Source organism: Fulmarus glacialis, unplaced genomic scaffold (genome assembly GCF_000690835.1).
Source record: "Fulmarus glacialis isolate BGI_N327 unplaced genomic scaffold, ASM69083v1 scaffold16968, whole genome shotgun sequence".
Lineage (NCBI taxonomy): Eukaryota > Metazoa > Chordata > Aves > Procellariiformes > Procellariidae > Fulmarus > Fulmarus glacialis.
The window spans coordinates 1-25,703 of NW_009229100.1; the positions used below are offsets into that span (position 1 = coordinate 1).

Below are 25,703 nucleotides of genomic sequence, written 5' to 3' on the forward strand. Positions count from 1 at the left end.
CAGCCCGCCGGCCCATGCCTGACCCCAGAGGGCCTGGAGGCTGCGCTGGCTCCGGCGAGTGTTCGCTGTGGGGACAGAGGGGAGGGCCACAAACCTTCTCTCTTCCCTCTTCCCTCTCCTGAGCCAGGCATTGGAGACAAGGGGTTAAAATATTAATTATGACACACCACAAAATTATTAGCTTCAACTAACCCAACAAAAGTTTCATCAGATACTTTAAAAAGCAGGGATAGCTCCTCCCATTTCTTTTTATAGCCATGAATTTTAAGTCCCACTGGGGAGAAAAAAAATGTGGGCAAGAATCGTCTGAAACTGGATACTTTTCTATGTAAGGTTTTGAAATGCCAAAGTTGATTTAAGCAATTCTTCAGCTGAGTGTTTTGCGATGCAATGTTTTTCTGCCCGGTTCACGATGGGCTGTGCCTGCCTGTATCTCCCCCTGCGGCACTGGCTTGGGAGCCTTCGGTCAGGACAGCTGTGGCATGCACGCTGTTTACCAACTCTTCAATATGGAAAAACAAAGCTTTCATTCCTGGGCTATGGAAAACTTCTGCCGATTAATCCACGCCCTCCCTCTGGGGAGGAAAACATAATAAACACTAATGTCTCTTCACCCTTTTATGCCTCGTATATTAATCACCCAACAAGGGCTCATGGCTTTTCCCTGTTCCCGTTTGCATTTGCCCTGTAACTACTGGGAGGAGTCCTGCTTTGTCTATAAAAAGCTGCACTTTGCCAAACATTGTAACAGAACCGAATTCAGGGATTCACTCACCCACCCTCTGCGGGGAGAGAGGACCAAGCGCAGCCATGTTCGGGATTGGGAAGAAGCTTGCTGAGGAAGCCACGCAACAAGCTGAAAGCGCTGCACAGGTGGCAGGTAAATACAAATTGCTGCTTTCCCTCCTCCTGTGCCTTGGGTGTTAAAGTATGTGCCCTGCTCCCACCCCTGCAGCTGGGAGCAAATCTGTCTCTTAGGCATGAACTCTGTAGATGCTGTCCTCAGAGGGGCAGTCAGTATGTCCTGCAACCTCCAAACCCTCTAACACTATAGTAAATGAAGGACCAATATTAACTACTGGTTTCCCACAACTTCTTCCACTCTGGCTTTTACTGTGTGGCTGTCTATACGACACACTGCAGGGGGAAGAGGACAGCAGAAAGCTGAGAGGGGAGGCAAGGCTATTTATTTAGGGCTTTGTCTTCTAACGTGAACAGCCATGATAACTATGAGTTTTGTAATAGCGTAGTGGATTAGTTTCCTGAAGCTCTGAGGTCTTTGATCTGCTCAGTGCTGCACAAATACAGGCACTTGTCAGCTCCGCTCTGCTGTCAGTGCTCCAGCCCCACCGGTATCGCAGCCACTTACCCCATCGAAGCCAAAGTGTAGTTGCAGGGGCTCAGGGCACCTGGGTCAAGTTTATTTCTGCGGAGAGGCTTGCAGAATTGGCCCTGAATTTAAATAACGTGCCACTTAGATGAGCCGTTGTTAGTGAACCTTTAACACAGAGAGCCGCATTGGTGCGATTCCTGAAATGTTTGTGCTTAGTTTAATACAAGAGCAGTGGAGACTGTTTCATATTTCTTTACATGACATTTAGGTAAACTTTCGAAACCAGACATTTTGTCTGTGACTTCAAATGCAGTAGAAATATTACTTGCAGGTTATGTGCCCAATGAAGCAAGTGGAAAGTCTGCTACTTATTTGCTGTGTATCCTTGGTTCAGTTTGCTAGGAAGATGAAAGATGCCTAATCCCACACTCACTGCCCCCTTTTCCAAAGTTGATTCTTAAATCAACTATTTTTATGCTGAAGCATGAAAGAGAAACACCAGGACATGGGCAATTGGAGGGTAACCATCAATTTTTGTTTTCAAATGAAGATTTATTCATTTTGCTTTTGCTGTACAGCAGCCCTAGAAATGCCTATTTCTGGAGGTTTTTTGATGTTCCTAACATGTTTTTTAACATTGTGGAAACATTATCTATGGCTTCCTATGCTAGAAGACTGATGTGGATGTTTTAGAAGTGGTATTTGTCATCTTGAAGGAGCTGAGCAGTAATATCAGTGTTCAGCTGATTGAACTAAGTGTTTAGGAGTCAACAAACTCTAAGAGCAGAGTTTTTTAAATAGTAGCAGCAGTCCCTCCCCTTCTGTCCCAGGCATTTGAAGCTGAACCAGTTCTTCAGATGCCAGTGGTCTGAAGCTCTTTGTCTGCACCCTGCACACATCTTCCCAGCAAGTCCTATGCCACAGCACAGCCCTTCCAGCTGGAGTTGGATCCTGGAATAACAATGGGAGCCCCCAGGCACTGGCCTGACTTTGGCCACTTCTGTGCCATCAGCGTGTACCTTGATGACGGGCAGTAAATGCTCAGCATGTAATGCTGAACTCGTGTCGCATCAGTGTCAGCACTGCACCCACTCCTGGGAGTATTATAAATAGACGCACTCTCCAAATCGCCATTTAAGTGAAAACAAAGGGGCATTTTATGCTAGCTTTTAACTAGAACAAGACTGTCCAACTGTTGGCTGTACAACTGTTAATTACCTCGTCTCTGAAGTACTTCTGTTGTGCCTGCATGTGCCCCGCAGGCGCAGTCCCATGAGCCATTGCTAAGTGCAGAGTGGCACGACTGGGCTTTGCAAGTCTCCAAAATTAGCACCTACCCCACGGTTCCTAAAAGAAGTGATGAAATTGGCTGTGACCCGAGATTGCTACAGGAAGCGTTTTCCTTAACCATACCTCATGAGCAGTGTACATCATTCACGTTGGGAAACTGCAGCAAATGATGATGCATGATGATAATTAGCACATCTTTTAACCAGTAGAAAGTGTCCTACAAACCCAAGGTGAAATAGGCAACTGGTTTTTACAAGACACTTAACGAAACAACTACTGTTGCAGAGCCATTCAATCCAAGCCTGGAGACCTTTGAAGTTTTAGACACTCCCAGTCCACTTAAATGTCCTTCCTCACCTCTGCATTTCTCCTTCATGCAATGTCCACGAGGATCTGGCTTGCTCAGTCAGCCCCCCCTTCAGTGTCTGTTGTGCAGAACACACCAATGTTTTTTAAAAGATGGTATTTGGAGCCAGGGGGAATAAAACAAATACAGGTTCAGCTGAAGGCCATTTGCCCCAAACTTTTTTTGACTCTCGTGAGCAAGACTTCCCTGATCATAGCTATTGGAGGCCCACCATCCAAATATTTATCACTATTTTCTAGGCTGCAATTCCTCCACTTCAAGACAATACCTTCTCTTGCTCTTTATATCTCAATAAGTCTCCTCTATTGAACATTTCCATGCCTTTAAAACTAGGCTGGTCTCTTACAGAATAAAATTTTCTCTAGCTATGAGAGAAAGTATTAGACTATTCACTAGACTTTGATGTGCTGCTCTTACAGCGTGCTGCTTCAGACAGCAAGCATCAAACTGTATGCAGTTGGTGGAAGAATCTTTACTAACCAAACTGCCCATGCCTGCTCTCTGCAGATCCTAGCCAGGCTCAGTAAAAGGAAGGTTGCATTGCACCTGATCCTCCACTAGGGTTTGTTTCCTGACACTGTAAGTGACACAGATGGTAACTTCCATAATCTTCATCCGTACCAAGACACATGGTAACGCGGGGAACTACAGCCAGATTCCTAAGAGCATCTCTCTTCCACTAGACCAGGGTGTCCATACTTATAGAATAACTTTTCATCTTCTAGCCCTGAAACATTTAGCGAACCTTTCTAAAATGTGATTACTGAGTTTAGGGGAAGGGTAAAGACTGCTTGATTTACACTTGTTTTTCTCCTAATTCCAGCTAACACGGTGGGCCAGACGGTGCAGCAAGCAGTGGAACAGGCTAAGGATGCTGGTCAGAAAGGTATGGTAATGTTTCTGCTTATTTCAATAACGTCACGTCAGTGAAATCCCAGATAGGTCCCCCAACCCTGCCTTGCCCCTTGTCCCACACCGGGTGGGAAAGGGATGCTACAGTTACCTTTGTTTTTCTGTTTTAAAAGCTCTTGATGAAGTCTACAAAGTTGCTGAAACCGGTGAAAAAGCTGTAAAAAATGTAGCAAATCAAGCCACTTCGTGGGGCAAAAGCTTTGGACAATGAAGATAAAAATGTAACACCACTGAAATTTTTGTAAACAGGTTTCTACTACATGTACTCTTAAATAAAGAAAATACTTATACTCTACCTCTCTTGCATGTATTCCTTAGGAATTCTTTGGTTACACATATTAAAAACATTTACAATCACTGGTCTGGAAAGATTGGATTACATCAGAGAGCAGACAGCTAAAGCTGTGCTGTGCTATTAATGCAGACAAACATTGTCTTTTTTTATGAGCTAAGGGATGGCTCGGAGTGGGCACAATGTAAAGCCAAGGACTTGAGATTTGGTCTTGCTCCCATTTTGTCACTGAGTGCAAGTCGCGAGCATGAGTGTGCGAGTCGCACAAGCTGGGCACCTAAACAGCTATTACAAGACAAGGTAAGCACCTGTGCGCTCTGTGACTGTGCTCATACTTCTGGTCTTATCTGTGAAATTGCAATTAGATACTGTGCTGATGACGACTCAAGTGTGTTTAAGGTATACATAACCACTGTAAAAGAGCACTGTGATACTCAAAACTAATGCTAACAGCAGAACAAGGCATTACTGCCAGTAGAGCACTTAACTCACCACGGAACTGCTTAACACGCCTGAGCTGGATCATGGGTACAGCTTCAACAGCTCTGCACAGCAAAGCGTTGATGTGTAATGCAGCACACAGTATGGCAATGGAGTCATCTACTGCACTTGCAGGGCTCCTGTCAAACACACAGATGGACAGTAATCAAGCAGGAACTGGAAGAATGAGAACCGACCGAGTCTGGGCTGTAAAAAAAAAACCAAACCAAACACGAAAACCCTGCATGCACATGAACTTGGAGTGAGAAGGGAAGAAATGACTTGCTACTGCAATGAGTAAGGAATCTGATATTACAGACTCACCAATTACTAACAGAGTGATTTAGAGGTCACTTACTTGGCATCTTGAAATCACAGCAAGAATTACCATTGCTCCAACATTTCTTCCTGATGGTCACAGTTGCCATCAATGAAAACAGATGTTCTTTGCTGGGATGAAAAATGATTGTTCTACTTGCTCTTCTGTATAATAGAGATATTCTTGCGTTTAGTAGTTTGCAAGAGGCATGTAACCCCAAACATTGTAGTTGTCATCCTTATGAAATTCACTTGCAGCTTCAGTGTCGCTTCAGAGCCACTATTCAACAAAAACTATCTACATAATTAGCACTTAATACTGCATGAGAGATTACAAATACATGCTATGGTAAGGATGTGTTTTGCTCTAGGTAGTAGGTGTGGTCCAGAGCAGGTTCAAATCTGTGCATAAATCTAACTTCAGGTATTGACTGGCTCCCTGCCAAACACCCAAGCAAGTTTCTTGGTGAATGTCTAGTGGCATGTAAGTGAATATGAGCAGTGACAATGTTGTTAGCTGGAAGATAAAACATGTGGGTGTGGGTATGTGTATGTAAGGAGAGGAGCATTCCCCAAGAAATTTGATCTAACACCTAACTGAAGTGACAGTAAAAAACCCCAGTACAGTTATATTTATAACCTACATCCCAGAGAGTGGGTGCTTTCTTCAGCTGTGGCTAGGGGCTAGGAAAAGGCTAGAGCTGCTTTGCACCCAAGCCTCTAAAACAACACTAACTCACAGCAACTGTGTGAAATTTTACCACTTTCTTCTCTCTGTTGCTGTTGCCAGGTCTTGAGAGGTATGTGCTACAATTTTTTTTTTTTTTTTTTCTTAACTGTCTGATCACATTAGGACTGAGCTCAACAATGCTCAGCACCAGTGTAGCTTTAACGTACAAGGCCATTTCAGAACAGGCTATCTATCACAAGTTGTCTGGATTCACTGATACAGTTTGGTTCTTGTGTTTAGCTACAACCGAAGGGCGAATCAGCTGATGTGCTGTAATCTTAAGTTAGACACCAAGAATCAATCTCCTCGAGAATCTTAACTTTTGATCTAAAGTACCCCAAGTTCTCCTTATATCAGCCTTTGGATATGCCCAGATTCGTGCCTCACAGGTCTCAAACACTGACTGTTAACAAGAGGTCAGTAACTATCGCAATCAAGTTAGCTGAGGCAAAATCCAGTCAACCTTAAGGGCTCATCTCTGGGTTTGGTAAAATCATACCTGGTGGTAGGTCTGCTTTCTTTCAAGACGTCCTGGGAAAAGAAGTGTTAACGTGTGGGTGTACAAGAACCTAAGATTCTAATGAATTGGGGAATTCGGGCATTGTGCAGCTTTTGGTTTTTTTTCCTTCCAAGCGTGTAGGAGGCAGAAGATACCCCAGTTAGCTAGCTATGCCAGCTTCCCATATACTCCAACACTGAAAAAATCCCATTTTTCAAGTCTGCACAGCCAGACTAGAGGTGCTTTACTGGCTGGAGAGAAGGAGAGGAAATGCTGGGGGGAGGGATAGTAAATAGTAAATTAGCCAAGTCTCTTCACTGCTACTGCACTTTGCTTTCAACAACTTTGCTGCCAGATAATGCAAATCAGCTTTTAAGATTCTTTCTCTTTTCAATAATGCAACTATTTATTTGTGAGGTTTTAGCCTCCAAGTTTCGGTGGAAGTAGGTTACAATTTGTCAGAGTTGAACTGTTACAATCTTAGTCTCAATTTACTATCTAATATATGTTTACATAAAAACTACACTGAAAAATATGATCCAAGCTACAGATCTCATGTTTAGAGATCCACACCTTGATCACAGTAATTCTTTCATGCTCAAAGGATTCTCATTTTTTTAAAAAATAAATGCCAGTATAAATATACACTGCACTTAGGTGATCTGTAGTACTTTTATAACCCTAGATATCAGCATATATGATGGAGTAAGCCACTAATTAAATGCTTCACAGGTTTATTGCTCCATGCTAACTACTAGAACACTTCTTCACACAAATTTAAGAGGACCCAGTAAAGACCTGAAATGATTTACCAAATATACCCAACTTTAGCAGCCCTGCTGACAGGCAAGTTGAAGAGACAGAGATCTGTATTAGCGAGCCCCTTAGAGGCAGGATCTTATCAGTAGGCATGTAATGAATAAACAAGTGTGCTGTGAAGATTCACAGACTGATTGTAACTACGGAAAGCTGTCGAATGAAATAGAACACAGTAATACACCAGCATAGTAGGCTTGGAAAGGTCAACTTTTTTAATAACTGCTCTTCTCTCCAGGTTATGTCATGCAGTTACAAAGTAGTTAGAAAAAAAGCATGAGTTTCTGGGAGGGACTAGTTGTCTTTTAAAAAAAACATTCATACTCATTACATAAATAACATCTGGCACTTCAAGGGGACTCCACTGGACAAAAGCCTTACACTTTAAAAACTGTGCTTGATCCAATATTGTGTTGAGGTCCATTTTGTTGTACTCTAATATATTCAAAACTTTCAAGACCTCCTGATGACAAAAAAACCCAAAAGGCTGTGTGTGTTAAGACAGTGGATTAAGTTTATAGCAGCATTCTAGCTCCTCTGTAGTTTGGCCAATGATTTCTGGGTTCAGTTTCACTTTAGTTGTTCACTGAGGCAGTATCTAATTTTCAGAAAGCCTCTGAAAGGAAAAGACTGAAAAAGAATTCCAAAAAACCAAAGTATGATTGCTTACCAAATTCAGACTATCCCTTTTTTTAAAAAAAGGAAACAACCTATAGTCAGGATAGTTATGTAGATACTTGATTAAAAACGTAACTAGAGTTGCTCGATAGTTTCAGGTTATAAAAATATTAGTCTGTCACCTCTACATACTTCATGATGATAGTCAAGCTAGCTTGCACAAGCAATAAAAGGTAGTCCTATAACAGCAGCACAGTTAAAGAAAAAACATTGCCTAAAGAGAATCAGGCCTGAAGCTTTACTGCAAATAAAAATTAGATTCCTATCAAAGTTAATCCCTGCTGGAGGCCCATTCTTCCTTTGACAATGCCACAGCATTGATCATACAAGGCCTTACTGAAAGTGCCAAAGCCAAAAATTACGTCATTAAACAAAAGTGCATGAAGTAATAATGAGCTAAGTGCTCATCTAGTACAGTATCTGATCTGAAGTCTGAGAAGTGGCTCAGGTGGCAAGACCACTCTTCCATACACAAAATGTACCATTTTGTTTTGTAGGCAAAATACCCAGAATGGCCCCCACAAGTGCAGATGAACTGTTATCTTCAGATACATACTTGTATACCATTTCCTAATCCATGGATTTTTATTGTAAAAAAGACTGTTTTGGACTGAAACTAATCGAGAATAGGATCCACTATAATGTCAGAAGAAAAGAAAATTTTGTGGTTACATGTAAACTTGTGATAAGCTTTTTCAAGAAGAGGGTACATTAACGGCGAGAGGGATGGGATACAACAAGGAGCGGTAATGGCCTATTTATGTAAAAGTCAGGCCAGCCTCATTGTACACTTTGAAGACTTTCTCAATTGCATTAACATAGGCAGCTGTTCTCAGGTCCAGACCCAGGTTGTACTTCATGGCAGTACGCATGATTTGCTGAAACAGAAAAGGTTACATATGATTTCTGCAAGTTTCTCCATAGGAACTATACTAGATTTTGCTTAGAGGATCTAAGTTAGGAGTACAAGAGCTGCTAGATTGGTATCAGAGCTCAGATCCTTTGAGGATCAAGTCCAAAATTTCTTGATTCCCCTTACAACTGAGATCTGAAAGTGAAGAAAATCTTTCCCAGATTACTATATTGCCCCTTTTCAGGTCTTGGATGCACGTGTACCTCAGATACAGGGAGAGACAAGATGTCTCAAGTAGTCTTTGCCCCACTAATTAAAAATACTGAATAAAGGGATTAATCGAAAACTGCTGATGGCAAAGTAAAGCACTCTTAGGTATGTGTCCCAGATTAGTCAGGTACAAGAGGACAATTAAAAAGTTTCTATTACTACAGCTTCTACCGGAAAATACTTCCTGATTTCATGTATTAGTCTCTGATGTTTACTATACTCGGTTAAAGTTGGCCATCCACGCACAGAGCAGAAATACCTCATACTCACAGTGACTTCCCTCATCATGGACTATTTATCTACTCCTCTAATTGCAAAGAAATTCTGTACCACACATTCAAAAACTGTCGCAAAGTCACATACGTTCTTTTTCCTATAAGTACATTTACTAATGCAATATTTACCCGGGCAGAACGCTCCATTGTATAAGCCAACCCAGAGTGGACAATGTCTTTCTCAGACGCACCCTGCAACAACAGGAATAAAATCAGGGTTTAATTCAAAACACAAAAAGGTGGTAGTCATATATTAGGGAAAATGACACATTGGATTCCCATAATTACCGAAGCTTGCTCTCTCATTTTCTTCTAATAACTGGTGTAAGAAACTAAATCGCTTTTACTGTGTTACTTGAAGAGCTAATTATGGTCAATTCAAATCCAAAACCTCAGATGCAAGCACTGGAGTCTTTTATATGCCTAGCTTCTAGATGCATCATGCTAATATTTTTTTATTGATGTTGTAACTACTGTTTTCAGCCTTCAAAACACACAGTAAACATTAAACAAAAAAGCTCCAAGAATTAATAACCTATAGAAACTACTTCCAATTGCTTTGAAGACTGTCAGGTTTTAGGAAGGGCATTGATCCCCAGTTCATATCCTCAACACTGTATTTAGCCCTAAGCAACTCCACAATAACTTTATTCCCATTAAAATTTAAATACACAGAACAATAAATAATTGAAGATAGTAATTGTAATTCAGCTTTAATGTTCCATCATCCTGACTGTTGTAACTCGCTAATAATTTGAGACCTGGCTTCACAGAATACATGTTTTTCCTCAAATACCAATTTGGGCTGGATGTAGAAATTACTAGGCCAGTTTCTATGGCTTGTGCTTAAGAGATCACAGCAATTACTTTAAGCCATAGAACCTATCTATCACGCTATTCATTCAGCTTAACGTTTATGAAAATGCTAGCATCATGCTGGATCAGTCTAAAGTCTATTTCTATCATCTGACAGTGGCCCAAGTTTACATGCATTTCCCTCAATTTCTTCCAGACGAAGCATAGTGTAATGTTTTTCACAACTCACTGGATCGTTTCCCCCAATCATTTGCCCCATCTCCTTCTGAACTTGTGTTAAAAAACAAACCGACCAACTCTTTTAGCTTCCATACATCCCTTGGCAGGGTATTCCACTTCTTAACTGTCTGCTGTGCTAGGAACCATCCTAGTTCTTCATTCTGCTCCTCACTCCGCTGGTTTTGTTTGACAGCACCTCGTTCTCCTTCACCCTTCCATCCAGTGAACAATCTATCCTTACCCATCCATTTTCACACCACTCATTCTATAGATTACTGTCTCCACCCCAGGACTATTTCAGGCCAATAGGACCTCGGTTGGTTCATTGTTCCATGTATGAGAGGCTTCCATGTCTTTGATTACTCTTGTGATCTTTCTCTGAACTTTCTCCACATCTACAGTGTTTTAAAATACAGAGACCTAAACTGCATGCAGTATTCGGAAGGCAGACACACTCTGAGTTTATATTGTGGCATCATTAGTCAGTCTTATTCTTTTCCCTTCAGAACAATCTCTAACATTGGATTCGCTTTTTGATTGCTATGGATTTCTAAGCTTATATTTTGTCATTACCTCCAGACCTTCCATTTGAATGCAAATGGATGAGCTCACAACCCACAATTTTATATGAAAATTTCCCCACCATGTATTGCTACGCATTAGATAATAATGAATTTTACCTGACATTTCTTTGCTCATTAATTCAGTCTTAGAAGAATATTCTGTAATTTTTCAGTCAGCTCTTGTCTATATTACAGAAACAGTGTACCAAACTGTCTGTGGTGTGGGATCTTGTTGAAAGTTGTTTGAAAATCTAGGCAAACTATATCAACAAGATCTCCAAAACAAATTTTGGTAATGTTTGAGGCAGTATTTCCCACTACAAAACCTCCGTAGACTTTGATAGCTAGGGTTCAAAGAAATTATGGAATCCACGTATTTATCAGGTTAGCCAGCAGAAATACCAAGTATCAGGTAAAGCACAGGAAATACCAAGTATCACAAAAGCATCAGGAAAAAACACAGGGTTTTAAGTTTTCCTTACTGCCCTGCAAAAAGAATCATTCCCTGAACCCTCCCTGGTAAAAAAAAACCTCACATGGTTTGTCTAAACAACGGAGGTAGTCTGTTGCTCTGAAAAACTCCACTACATGAATGGCATGGAGTTTCATGCAATCTAACACTAGTTACAAATACAAAATGCATCTGTATTAAAACTGTAGCTTTTTAACAATATTGGAGGCATTTTGCATGGGCTCAAGTAAAAAAAAGAAGAAATAGCTTACTTCCAGTATTCCTAAGCTGTTCAGATCATTTGCTTGCTTTATTTGTTCGGCTATCAGGCTAACTATCACTAATGCTTTGCATGGGACAAAAACCTCTGTAATAGCTACAATGGTAACATTTAGATTACAGTTATATTATCAGAATACAGCTACAGTTACAGTAAAAAAACCTAACAGCAACTACTTACCGATATCCTATCTTGAAATTCTGCTGTAGGCACAACTGGAATAGTTCCACCATGTTTCCCAAATTTTCTTTCCAAGCTTTCCTGGACAGACACTAGAAAGGAAAAAAAGCAGAGGCAAGATAACTGACAAGGAAAGGAATGTGCTCCCTAACAAAGAAGCTGACCCCAGGACTTTCAGCATTCAATGGCATGAAATACAGACTATAGGGGCTGGGGGCAAAGGCAGTCATCTTGTTTTTGTTTCCTAAGAAAAGGGAAAGATGTTGATTTATCTGTTTTTGTAGGTGAATGGCTCCAATATTAGCAGCAACATTGCTATGGTACAGTCACATGGCAAGCGACTGTGGATTTACTGATCCCACTTCGCTAAACTCATAAAGCTGATAGACCAATCTGGATTAACTTTCCTAACTTCATAGAGAGCATTAGACATTAAAGCAATCAATTATCTCTGATTGCACTTTGCATACACACTACTTGCTAAGAAAAAAGCCCAATGTGGAATTTTAGGGTTTTTTTGTTAAGACATTAGAAGTGCTTTGGTATTTTGAATTTATACTTATTTCATCTTTATTCTTGTAATTTAATTAGTAAGCTTTCCTAAACAACATCACTGAGTATTTCAGATGACACAATCTTGAAGTTAAGAAAGGGATTTAAATTAGAATTGCCATAACCCTCAACCACTTTAGAAACACCTTGAAACATATAATTTATGAGAAAAGGTTATATTAAAAAACATTCAGATGCACGTTTTATCAAGTCCTATGTCCTGAGATTCTCATGTTTTCTACAGAGTATTGTTTAAAATGGAGCAATATCCTGCAGTTCTTCTCCATTAAGCTCCTTCTCTCCAAGTAATTGGTATTCTGGCCCAGAAACTGGGAAGCACAGAATGGCCCTACGTGGAGCTGGAAGCCATAAGCAGATTTTTACAGCTCCTGTACCAATTATATTATTGCCCTTTATAGAAATCCTTTGCAGTTGTATGTGCAGAATAATGTTACCCACTCGAACTTTGAATACTTCTCAAATACCAAGGGTACAGCTGAAAGACGTTTATTAAGAAGTAATAAATATTTCACATAAGTGCTTTGAGTGCAGTATTTTCACAAAACTGAGGAAAGCATCGCTTTATGAATTAAAAGATAACTGAAAAACTATGCATTTAACTTGTCATTAGAGTTGCAAGTCAGTTAACCTATGAAATCTTTCCTACTCTTTCAGTATGCAGCAATAATAGACTTGTGGGAAATTAAGGTGAATTTAAAATAGTTTTGTCTTCATTTCTCCCACATTTGGTGCTTGCTAGTCCAACCTATCAATTAAAAAGCGAAAGCGGAACTGAACACTTACTGAGCAAGTGGTAGTTTGAATCCCTTTCATATTTAAAAGTCAAGCGGCCATAGCTGACGTGGTTCAAGTTTTTCAGCCACTCAAAATAGGACACTGTTACACCACCAGCGTTCAGGTAAAGATCCTGCACAGAAATAGTAAATGTCTTGAATTGTGACCATGTGATGAAGACAGCTCTATTGTATTAAGGAAAAGCAAGCAGAAGTATTATGTACAAAGTATTAAAACTGCAGTTTAAACTGCAGTACAGGAGACAATCCAGTTGTTATTCTTACATGACAACACTTATCCTCTTCTGCAGTGCAGGGATTACTTCTACTGATTTAGAAGAGGACTTGACTTTAGAACACGTGAAGTTCAGGCGTGCTTGACTGACCACTTTCTTTTTTTTTTAGCACAAGTTTTTAATGAAGAAAGTTAGGTATTTTTAGGCCACTCTTTCTAGCAGTTATCACTTGATCAGGACACCCTTTCTCTGGGAAAAGGATATTATTATACCTAGATAGGTCTTATTCTTTACAATTATCATTATAGGCAACATTCACACTGTACAATCTATGATACACAGTTCTGTCACAGCATCACCCAGAGACACAACGTTTACAAACAAATTGGCCAGTGTATTTACTCTGCCTTCTTCCTTTGCTTAGTGGACTATTTAATTGAGCAAATGTCAGCTAATACTCCAAAATGCAAAACTACAGATTTAAGAACTAATTGTGGATTGTTCTCTCTTCTGAATACGTAGCCTTCATGTAATAGTTATCTTTGGTTGTTTACAGTTGCAGTGAGATCTTTAAGTAATTACTACCAATCTTAAGCAACACTGACACCCATTTCCCAGACATCAGTTGTTAAAAAAAACCACTCTAAGAGAATGAATGGCTATTAATAAAAACCTTCCATAAAAAACATCTTGCTACAGTTTACAGAAATATTACCCTTGTGATGAAAATCAAACATCATAATAGAACCTTACAGGGATAACCATGATATTCCGGTCCAAGAAGATTTTGTCAGCTTCAGGAGTCGTGGGCCCATTGGCACCTTCAGCAATAATCTGAAAGGAATCACAGCAGAGTAACTCGGAGGTGTATGTTAGTTTCCACCCATGCTAATTACGGAATACTAGTATAGAATACTTAAACAAGCCTTCTCCACTTTTCGTTTGCATTTGAACTCTCTCACTTACTTTTGCTTTAACCCTGTGAGCATTGGCCTTAGTGAGCTGCTTCTCGCTGGCAGCAGGGATGAGAATGTCACAGTCTGTTTCCAGGATACTGCCCTCAAGTGGCTGTGCTTTAGGGAAGCCCATGATTGTCCCGTGTTGCTGTTTGAAGGAAACAAACCAGGGTGGTTTTAGTGTGTATGTACTCATTTGACTTCCTTCCCTTCTTCTAATTTTCAAAAGAGAAAGAAGGGAGAAGCAACAGTACTAGAAAGACAGCACATAACATAATTCCTATCTTTACTTAGATTAGGCATAAAAATCAAGCTACAAAGCTTGGGTAAGAGTCCAAGTTGCCATGGTTGAGGCATAACTGCTCTCTGGCCAAAGACACTAATAACCGTTTGGGCTCTGGAGTATTTCATTCTTTTGAGAAAGGGGTGATAACAACATTCAAATGCTCCCTAAGTAGAAGATGACACATCAATAAAGCCTCTTAGAAACTCGTAAGTGGGAGGTCGTATTTTAGTGCATGTGAACTGTCTCCTCAAGACTGCTCCACTTGGAAACTGAAGTAAAAAGACCATATCCAGTTTTCATTATAAACTACATATTCAAGTCACCGCCAGACAGGCTTTCAATTTTTCAGAAACATCCAATAGGTAAGAAGCAGCAAAAGTGCACTTTGAAGTCTTAAATGTCCATATGCTTGTGATTCTCAATCAGGAATCCTTTAGGAACCTCCTTGTCCTGGTTCCTTGATACAACCTTCCTAGTTTAGTCATAAGAAAGGCAAAATAATCATGAACTCCAATTCTGAAACCAAAGTAATTAGCTGCACACATGCAAGCCCTTGCCATTTTTCTAAGAGTCGGGTCAAAGGGTAAAAAAAGCACAATGTTATAAACCAAAGAGACAGCCAAAACCACAAGATCGGTTAGTGTTAACTACCTGCACTCATAGTGGGATAAGGAGAAAGCCAAAAGAATCAACATTCCTAAGCCATTTTGTAAGTCCTAATCGCAGCATAATTTAAAAATCACAAATTAACACCAGTCTGCAGTCATCCTGTGTGCTTGCAAAGCTGACGAAAATGAAACTATTTCTGCTCAGCTAAGTTTCATACCAATTTGTAATCTTCTAGTTCCTTTGGGTCAATCCCATCAGGATTCCAGATAGAACCGTTAAACTCTCCAACAGCAACGCACTTTGCTCCAAAACGATGCAAGTATCTCATAGAATGCAAGCCCACGTTACCGAATCCCTGAAGGTGGAAAGAGAAAGGGAAAAGTAGTTAACTCTTCAGCAAAAATGATGACTACTGCTAAGGCTTATATAGCTTTGAATAGCTTTAAATAGTTCTTCATCTACTGGCATATCTTGGCATTAGATGATGCGTATAGGAAAGATGGAAGAAATCTACCATGTGTTCTATTCTAGTCTGAATCCCATTGTAGAAATTATGCATTGTAGCCAGCAACGTATAGTTGTGCTAATTTTTTATACTGGAAATGCAGAAGGTAAGCGTTAATGCTACTATGAAAGTGTCAAAATTATGATATTTATCAACATAGGAACATTATGTGTATCTGTTTTATAACTGTCACTGTCTTAGAGGGATTAATAGATTTTTGTATGACTATTCAAAGCTTTGACTAACATTTGCAGTCCAAGAAATATTCTCATTTAATTTGGGTAAGGAAGGCTGACAAGTGTAAAACCCACCCCACAATGAAAAGCATTAAACAAGAATATCATTAATTTTTCACATTAAAACATACAAATTAGTAGGAAGCTATGTAATTTCTAATACATTTCTGAAGTGGTCCTGTACAAAACAGATTGCCTAAATTTAAATTTAAATAATTTTGTATTTAATTAGCATTTTTTATATCCTTACTGGTGTAGAAAACCTAATTCCAGGCCATTATCCAACATTCTGGAAGTAAAGGAACACACATGGCAGACCAAAAAGTCACAGGATCCATGTCAAAAGTTTGTAGTAAGATTTTATGCTGGAAAAAAGCTGAATATTAAATTCCTGTATAACATAGCTCCAATTATATTTAGGATTTTTGTTTATATATTAGAAGCAAACTTCAGTACAACAGTTTGTCATGCATTAGGTCTCTTTGCAATGCTGTATCCTTGCTTTCCTAGAAAAATCTTCAGCTATTCTTACGTCCAGATTTTCAGTCTAAGTTATGCTTAAGTGCTTGTTGGTTAGCTCTCTGCCAGGCATGAAAATGCCAAAGTGTGGGGAGATGAGCGTGCTGCTGGGTCTGTGCAGGGCAGAGATGTTTAACCGCTGGTTAACTACGGGACAACCTGGAAGTTACTCTGCTATTTCTAACCACCAGTGCATTGGTACCAAAAACAACAAAACAAAGCAATCCGTCAAATCCTCCATTTAACATACTGTTCAAAGCTGAACAGAACAAGTTATTTCTTCAAAATTTTAAGAATGATAATGCATATTACTGAATATCAAACCCCTTCAAAATTCAACTACATAAATCCTGAAGTCTTATGAACACCAAAAATGTACATTCAACCCTTCAAATTTAGGATAAGGTGTTGGTTTCCAACTGTTCATTCCATAGTGGAACAAGAACATCACTCCCAATTCCTTCTCTCTCTAAATTTTTTTATTACAAAACAGTGCAACGAATTTTGTGTAGGCAGAAACAGTGCAACAGCTCATTGAAAAGTGTGCAATGCCTTAGTTTAAAGAACTCCTGTAATAGTATTTCATTTTTTTTCTTTGCAGCCTATGTTTATAAAGACTGGAGATCTGGCTTTGTGCCTGTAAAGTGCAATCGAAAGTTCAGTTTTTATAAAACAGTCCAAAATAAAGGTCATCTATGTTGCTTGAAAAGTGTTTCTGAAGTTTGAGAGTAAAGGTTAACTTGGAAGTCGTAAAACCCTAACAGGATTTATTGCTACAGCTCTTTTTAAAAGCAGCTCTACTGGAAGTTTGTTTACTACTTTTTCCCTGCAGTTGAAGGAAAAAAGTTACCTGAACAGCAAATGTTTTATCCCCAAATCCAGGAGTCATTCCTAACATACTCATATATGATGCTTCATTGATGAAATTTTCAATTCCATGGAAAAGCCCACGACCAGTTGCAGATATACGTCCATGGATCCCACCCTGGCTGATGGGTTTACCAGTTACACACGCATGTGCGTTAATATCCTGTAAAACAGTGAAGGACTTGTAAGCTATGGAATTAATCAAACACTGGAAGAAGTAGTTTTGTACACTTTAGAGATAAGGGAAAACAGGAATCGTAAGAGTCAGAACATGATATAGTTTATATACACTTAGTTTGTAAAGATGATTTTCTTTCTCAGTTTGTGTGAACACCTTCTCAGAAGTACTGCAGTAGATGTCAGGAAAGTTGCTTAATGCGATATTGGATAGGCTATGTAATTTTTTGTTGTATTTAAGTGTATATGTTAACTTCAGTCTGTGGTTAATTAATTATGGTGGCATCCATGTTGCACTGTTAGCAACGAGCAGACCTTTGACAAATCGAAAAGCTTTGAGGGATGTTTCTCAAAATTAGCTCCTATTAAAGCCATAATTTCCATCATTATTCCTGACATTTTAATCTTTTAAAGGGCTCAGACATATCCTTGGACTGGTTTTTAATCTCTTTAAACAGTGTTCAGTGTTCCTTTATATCAAATTCAGTTATTCTGAAACAACAATAAAGGCCTAATACCTTCCTGTTGTTGATCTCAGAGGAAAATCTACATTACAAAGGTCATATGGGAAAAGTTAGATAAGTATTTACTACTTTTATTCAGAAAAGCAATATATACAGTCAAGCCTCTATCATTAATTTGGTGGTAATAAAATTAATTTTTCCATATGCTAGACAGCTAGCCAAGATAAAATAGACTATTTAAAACTAGAGTTAATTTTTCAAACTGAAATTAATAACTTGAAAAAACTTCTTCCAAACCAGACACTGTTTGGGCGTCCCTCTTCTGTCACCACTGGTTCCCATGCTCCCACACCCTGGGAGCACAGTCACACAGTGGCTTGGCATCCAACACAAGTGAAAGAGTAGGGATGAAAGGGAATCCACTGAAATGAGTCTGCCAGCAGCCGGATGGGTTTCTATTCCACCAGCCACATATTCACTGGGAGGCTCCCTCCTCTCCCTCACTTGTGCCAAATGCATTTGCATGCCTGTGGTGTGAACGCAGGATGCTTGGTGAGAAGAAGAAAAGGAGCAGACAAAAGTAAGCGGAGGCAGAACGGCAGGAGATGACTAGAGCCATAATGGAAACGAAAACTATTTATTATTTGAAAATGATAGTGAGTTAGCCATATAAAGCCAAAGATAACCTCTCTTTAAAAACAATAAAAGTGATACTGGGCTTGCCAAAAAATTCCTAATTCAGTTTCCCAAAATGTAGCTGCATTGCTCTCTTTAAGCTGTATGCTCCCTCTGGTGGCATATCGACCATAAACAAGATCTGTGGTGGTGTTTTGCCGGGAACAACTTTGCCCGGCATTTTGATGTATTTTTAGGTTTCCATTCTGTTTCAGATTGAAACTACGTTTTAGCCTTCATGCATTCACAAAGGAGGAAGTATGTTTTATAAATACTTGAAGAAAATACAGCCTTCCACCATACATAAGAATGTATTTATTAAAGTCCCTTCACGTGTCCCAAAAGTCAGTTGGATGTGTCAGGAAGTACAGAAGAGTGGCAAGTATGAATTTAATCAAAAACTTTAGCCATATATAATTCAGTGATCCAGCAACTTAAGATGGATTTTCTGGAACAGTTAACATGGTAGTTATTAAAGACTTGCATGGTTTGGCAAGAAAACAGAACATGAGGTGAAGGCAGGTCCGGGTCTTCTTGAAGTCACATATACAAACCACAGTCGATGTCAAAGTCCTAAAAACTCTCATTTTAAGTCAATCAAAAAAAATTTGAACACATCTTGGGACAAAAAGAAAGACTATGAGTTTAAGGAGAAGCTTGTAAAATGGCTTATGGCTAGCATCAAAGACTTCTATATTAGTAATAATAGTCTATGAACTTAGCTGGCAAAGTTCAGACACTGAACTTTTGCTTGTTTCTTAACCCCTTTCCACACTGCAATGATATTCTCCTTGTCCCTCCATCTTCCTGGCTCTGTATGTTAGATTTCAAGCAGACTTCCCCTATCTGTTTATATCTGTTATTTGGCTTTTCCTTTCCACTTCAAGCTCCCTGAACACATCTGTGTACAACCACACTGACTCATTAGGTCTGCAGATATCTCACCGAAGAGTTATCTTTCCACTCAATTGAATGTAGTCCCTCGCGTAGCTTCCATCTGTTTTCTGAATTACGGTTAGTTTCAGTTTTGTTCAATGGTCATTTTCTCTTCTTAGTTCCCTTTCCTCCTTTCCCCCCCCCCATCACTTTTATATATCTGGTAGTTCCTTAATGACGTTTATTTTTGTTCTTGGTGTCTCAACCAGACAGTTATCTGAAACATTCTCCTCTACAAACTGGTTTTGATAGGTTATTCCACTTTTTGCAGCCTTGTCAGAGTTCCCACCTTCCTTCTCTACATCTGGGCATTCTCCACAAATAGCTCATAAGTTCCACTATGGCTACTGTTCTCTCTTCCATGTACAAACAAGCAACCCAGCAAAATTAAGTAAACTGATTTAATTTTTTTCCTTATTTCAATTCTTTAATTCATTTTTCAGAAAAATGTACCTAAATCCTCTCAGGTTTTTTTTATTCTTCATGCAGAGAGGGCCTAGGAATAAAAGAAGCTGTTGTAGCATAATTCAAATTTTATTTTTATCCTCAGTAGTTGTTGGTTTGTTTTCTTTTATCATTGAAGCATGTGTATGTGTAGGACTACACAACAAGCTGAGATGACAAAGTGGAAAGAATAAGAAATTCAGCCATTTAAAAATCTTCTCTTTATCAGTGTTTAGTTTTCCACCTATTAAAAAACCTGAAGCTTCTGTATAAAACTGTACATGAACTATTAACAAATACAGCAAATCTTAAAGCAGGTCACGTGCTACGAGCCTTCTGTGTCAGTTGTAATATAGCAACACTGTCGTATCACAGTGAAATATGCATTTTAGTGCAATGAGTTAAATGTTAAAACTTAAAATGCTTTGAGGCAGTAGTTTTCTTCAATGTTGGGATTTTAAGTTATGACTGAGGGAGCAAGTTGCCACTCTGCATGCTGAAGTCTTTTTGAAGTCATAATTTTGTGGGGTTTTTTATCAGGTTTAAAGTTTTAATAAAATATTTACATTTACATATGTGAATAACAAAAAGCAAGTAATGTTTTATACTGATAACCCTATCTAACAGACAGCTCTGTGTAAAAGTGATTTAACTCAACTAATCAGCATGTCATAGCCTATTCCTCAAGCATTCCTTCCCCGCCTCCCCCCCATAAGATACCTTAGACTGTATTTCAGATCTAGAAGAAGCTGTGCCATCCCCTCCTCCTATTGGTAAAGGCATCAGACAGCACAAGACAAGTATTCTGCCAAGAGGCTGCCTCAGGAAAGCCAGGCATGTCTTGAACAGACATGCCAGGGAGAAATAGGTGTTGGGTGGCTCTAACGCCTTATTACTGGGGGCGTACACCCTGCTCTATTTCTGAGGAACTGTTGGAAGGGACTGCAGAAAGTGAAAAGAAAGAGTCTCTTCAATTCCAAAGTAGCTGGGATAGGCAAACATGCGATAGCTTAGCACAGCAACACACTAATACGAAGCTATGGCAAGACTCCTTAGCGAAGTATGACCTGCTGGAGTAGCAGAAACAACGTCTGAAAGAGCAGCTAGACAGTTTGGGTAGATGGACAGTAGAGCCTTAAGAAAGAAGTTGTCTGTAATACATTTTTCTTTTGTCCAACCTGTCAAAAGTATGCAACAAAAGTGTTTGGTCAACAGCCATGTTTTTGGTACAGTCAAAACAGGTACAAATAATCCCAGCAACCTAAGGACAAAGGCCAAATTAAGGGCTATAATTAAAAATTAATTTTTAAAAACTTAATTTTTTATTCCCTTCTGGGCAACAAATTGTATCAGTGTCCTTTTGCTTTACATTTTGGAGAATTTGCTGAAGTTTACACTGATTACTTGTTACTTTTAGGGGACCACAGAGAACTTTAATACTTTTACAGATTATACCAATAATGCGAACTTAATTTATATGGTCTCTTGAATGCACAAACCCAAAGCATTTATTTAATAACACTTGTGAATTCAGTAGTCTGAAACAGAAAGATTTCAGTACTTTAAGACTATACAAAATATTTTAAATTAATTGTTTAACAACTTTAAATTAATAATTATAGTACTAATGAAAAACAGAGGGAAATGGTAGAAATAGAAACCAATTTTAGACTAAGTAGGAGACCTTTAAAAACAGTGTCTTTTCTTTTTGCTGAACAGTTGCAATCAGTATTGTATCAAACTTAATTTAAGCCTAGTACAAAAGCATTAACCTTAAAGCTATTTTTCCTTAACTGTACCCTAAAAACCTCACACCAATTAAGTTGTTACAGCATATTTTACAGTTACAGTTGCAAGCATATTTTTAGATCCACATAATTAAATAAAATTATATGATTAAGCAGCATGGTAATAAATTTCTAGATAAAAGGATTTCTGCAAAGACCAAGAAAGCTTTTCTACTTCAAAGCCTCTGCTCAAAACTTACATAGTGTCCTATGGTACTGGCATAGGTGTCGGCAATCCAGGACATCTCCCTCTCCCCTGTGCTCATATCAGGAGCAGGCACATCAACGCCAGGCCCTGTTGGCAACAGTGAAAACAGCTTTTAAGGATCAAACATGAATAGTTATCTTTAACCATTATTCCCTTGGGAACTGTGCAGGGCTTGGCAGAGAAGAACTGTTTTCCTGTTTAATCCTCAGTTTATTATGCAATCAACAGATTCTTCTGGACTCAATTCAGTTTTAGATGCCGTATCACACATTTGTACAATACTGTCAAAACTCCAACCTTTCACATAAGCCATTTGGTAAAATGAAGGTCAGTTTGTCAACAAAAAGTCAGAGTAAGGTAATGCATCAAAAGCAAATTTATATTTTTATTTTTCTGACGATCATTGCTGTAACAACAGGAAGGGTGCTTTCTAGGTATGATTTCTATATACCATGATGTTAACTGGGTTTTTTTTGCTTTAGAATTTCTTTTTTCTTCCTGGGTGAGTTTAAAAATTGAAGATAGGCTGTTCCTAGTCATTGCACTGTAGCACATGCATTTGATTTTACCCCTCACTTCAAGGAAGAGACATTACATCTTTCGTGATGAAATAAACCTTTGAAAGAACTTTCACACATCTGTTGTAATAAAAGCAAATTCTGTCTGTTTTTTCTAGATAACTAAAAATAGCATTTGCCCAACCTATTTAAGATCAGAGGGACTTGCTCAGCAAGATTTTAAATGCAACTCTGCCTCTACACATTTTTTTTCCTAAGTATTTTTGAAAGGTTTGTGAAAGCTGTGTAGCACCAACCATAGAGCCAAAAAGGAAGAAAAACTTAATCAAACCATTTTAATTGTCAGTGAACTAACAATCACTATAGCTGGCATAGTGAACAGTATTCTCCTAGTCACATGTAACATCAATAAGTGTGCTTATACAGAAGCTTAATTTAGATGACAAATACTCTGGCTGAAGAGCAGGAAAATGCAGATAAATGGATATACACTCCCAGGGACAGTTAGACATCAGGAATACATGACAGACCTTTAACTAGTTACAGGCCTTATTATTCAGTTGAGTAAGAACCTCCCCCAGGTAAAGATACCCCTTTTAATTACAAGTCGAGCTAGTAACATTCAGCTTTCTCCAGAGGAGACTTCCAGATGGAAACTCCAGACAGCAAGCTATCAGAACAACTCAGGGTTGAGAGTCTGATTGAAACACCTACTAACATTACAGAAGCTGAGGTTCTGTTACAACAGGCACCTATGCTTCTTGCCTATGCTTCTCTTGCAGCCTGTGGTTGCCATGGGTGAAGCCATCAACTTTCTCTGGGGTGGATCTTCTGTTTCCTTCCTCTGTTTCCTCAGATATCTGCCAAAAGCCTCAACTGAGACTACAGGAAACAGTAACAGTGAAGAGCCTGACATTAGAGCTTAAAATTGCAACAAACTTGGTCACAACTTTATAATCTACCTCTAAGAGAAATGTGATTCACTTCGGATCCTGTGAGCTCAGCTTTTGTGGCTTTTCATAGCAGAACAGCCACCAGAAAAAAAGTTAAGACACAGTTCCCTTTAAAATGCACTAAGATGCAATGACTCAATTCTTTGTGGCTCTTTGCTGAAAGTTCTATACCCAGCTCTGAAAAATACAGTTATTTAAGGATACTACTTAGCGGACGCTGCCAATGCACAATAAATCAGATTCCTAAATTTTAGTAGTAAAATTGTACAACATACCAATAAAGCCCTTTTTTGCCAGCTCCATGGTAAACCTTCTTGTGATCTTTTCCAATTCATTGTCCTGTAGAGAAAATGCAATAAATATCACAAGAAATCATTAGTGTTTATGAATATTTGCTAGAACTTATGCCCAAACATGAACAGACGCCCTTTTCTTTTAGAAGAAAGGGTGATTCATATATTTATATAATTTATATGCCACTCCCTAACAGACCCTTGGTACTCAGGCAGCACAAGGAAACATTCGGCTTTCTTTCCGTACATTCTGATCCACAACAAGTCGGGAGCGTGGCACAGGAAGAACCACCTGTGCTTGTGGCAGAGATTTCCAGCAAACAAATCTGATATCCTATGTGAGAGATTTATAATCAGCAACAGCAATAGCCGGCCTGCTGGTTGTGTAATCAACAGAGTAGAACAACTTCACACAAATTCTTACAGGAGTTTCGAGCTTAGACTCTCTGTTACGTATTCTAGTATGCCCTTCTGTACAAGTTATTTTAATTAGGGCAAGAAGGCAAGCCTGCAGTAAACTTTTTATAAGCCGAGTTAGTTATTATTCACACTGGAACACTGCATAGAAAGGTTTAATGGAGCATAAAACTATTTGTCAAAATAAACAAACACATTAACTTTTTTCTAAGAATAATTTAAGCCTTTATTAACAGTATCAACTTAAAAAAATTTCAGGTTCCAAATTACTTGTAGTCTTCTGACTTTAAGAAAAAAAGTAATAAATTAAATAATTGAAGTGTTCCACCTCTGAAACACATACCTTTTAAAAATTCTTTTCCTACCCACTGCATGCACAAGCTAAATTCAGCCTTTACAGAGGCAGAAGTGGCAGGAAGTTTTAAGTGGTCAGTAATGCCCTTAGAAGAGCTTTTATAACTGGCTGGCTTCAGTACTGCAGGTAACCGAATTTTTATCTATGATTAAGCTTACTGTGTAGTTCTTGGGATTGATCTTGACACCAGCCTTTGCCCCACCAAATGGCACATCTACAAGAATGCAAAGGAAAATCATTTTACTTTTTCAACAATAAAGGCAGAACACATCAGTAATATGTGTGAAGAATTATATCTTTGATTTTAGTGGTGAATTTGGTTTTGCCACATTCAGGGCTTCACAAGCGTAAGCTATAATCTCATCTAGTTACTCCTATAAAAATGGGAAATCTTTCGAGGGCAGCTTGAAAATGGTCTTTGAAATTCAGAAGCTCATGATTTAAATTTTCTATGCTTCAAGCTTTTGTACTTGGCACTTGTAGAAACAGTAAGTTTTACAGTTTATACTTTACTGGTTTAGCTCAAAAAATTTTACTTTGGAAGTCCTAAGTGAAGTGTCTCTACATACATTAAGAAGTATTTTGTTTTCTTATACATAATGTGCAGATTCTCTCCAAACTCCCCCACAATTTAGCAGCCACGTATGAATTATACTTCTTTATGACCCATAAAGGAATTTTATCCTTCTCTCTCCACAGCCCCCCTGCCTGAATCCTTTACAGCCTCCATCTGTTCCCCCTAAAATTAGCCCCCTCCTAATTTAAGTTTGTCATACTTCGATTTGAGTTCAAGAGCAGTACTTTTACGGGAGGGGGTAACTAGCAGAATTTGGACTTTTCGATGAAAATGTAATTTTATTCAAGTATCTACAGTAACAGCAGAGGGAATATGTATTATTATTTTGGTCACTATATATTTTTTCCCATCTTGCTACAGATTTTAGTCAGAGAATAGTGTCTAAACCTTATTTAGTCCTTTAGATGCTTTTCTGTAAATTACATCAGTACCGATTGAAATTAAAGATTGTATCCTTGCTTGAAAAATTATCACTTACCAACCACAGCACATTTGTATGTCATTAGGGATGCTAAGGCTTTCACTTCATCCACACTAACATCCAAACTATAACGAATACCTGCAAAAGACACATGAGAAAAGAAGGAATTCACTGAACAACTTTACAGGTATTTATAAATTGGGAAACTTAATTCTAGACCAGTCATCTATAACATGCATGTATGTAATATATCCACGTATTTGCTTTAAGGCTTAAAGAACAATCCCCCATTCTCC

General features: G+C 38.7%; 1 protein-coding gene across 1 annotated transcript; it reads right to left on the reverse strand.

The window, feature by feature from the left end:
• Positions 1–7,231: 7,231 nt before the first annotated feature.
• On the reverse strand, positions 7,232–25,545 carry LOC104070242 (glutamate dehydrogenase 1, mitochondrial; the record flags this gene model as incomplete). Its single annotated transcript, XM_009583742.1, has 12 exons — positions 7,232–8,593; positions 9,243–9,305; positions 11,623–11,714; positions 12,979–13,102; positions 13,958–14,038; positions 14,171–14,308; positions 15,273–15,410; positions 17,166–17,345; positions 21,866–21,960; positions 23,620–23,683; positions 24,568–24,623; positions 25,465–25,545. Coding segments are annotated over 12 exons (1,232 nt in total), but the record flags the coding sequence as incomplete, so codon positions are not given.
• Between the last annotated feature and the right edge of the window lie 158 nt (positions 25,546–25,703).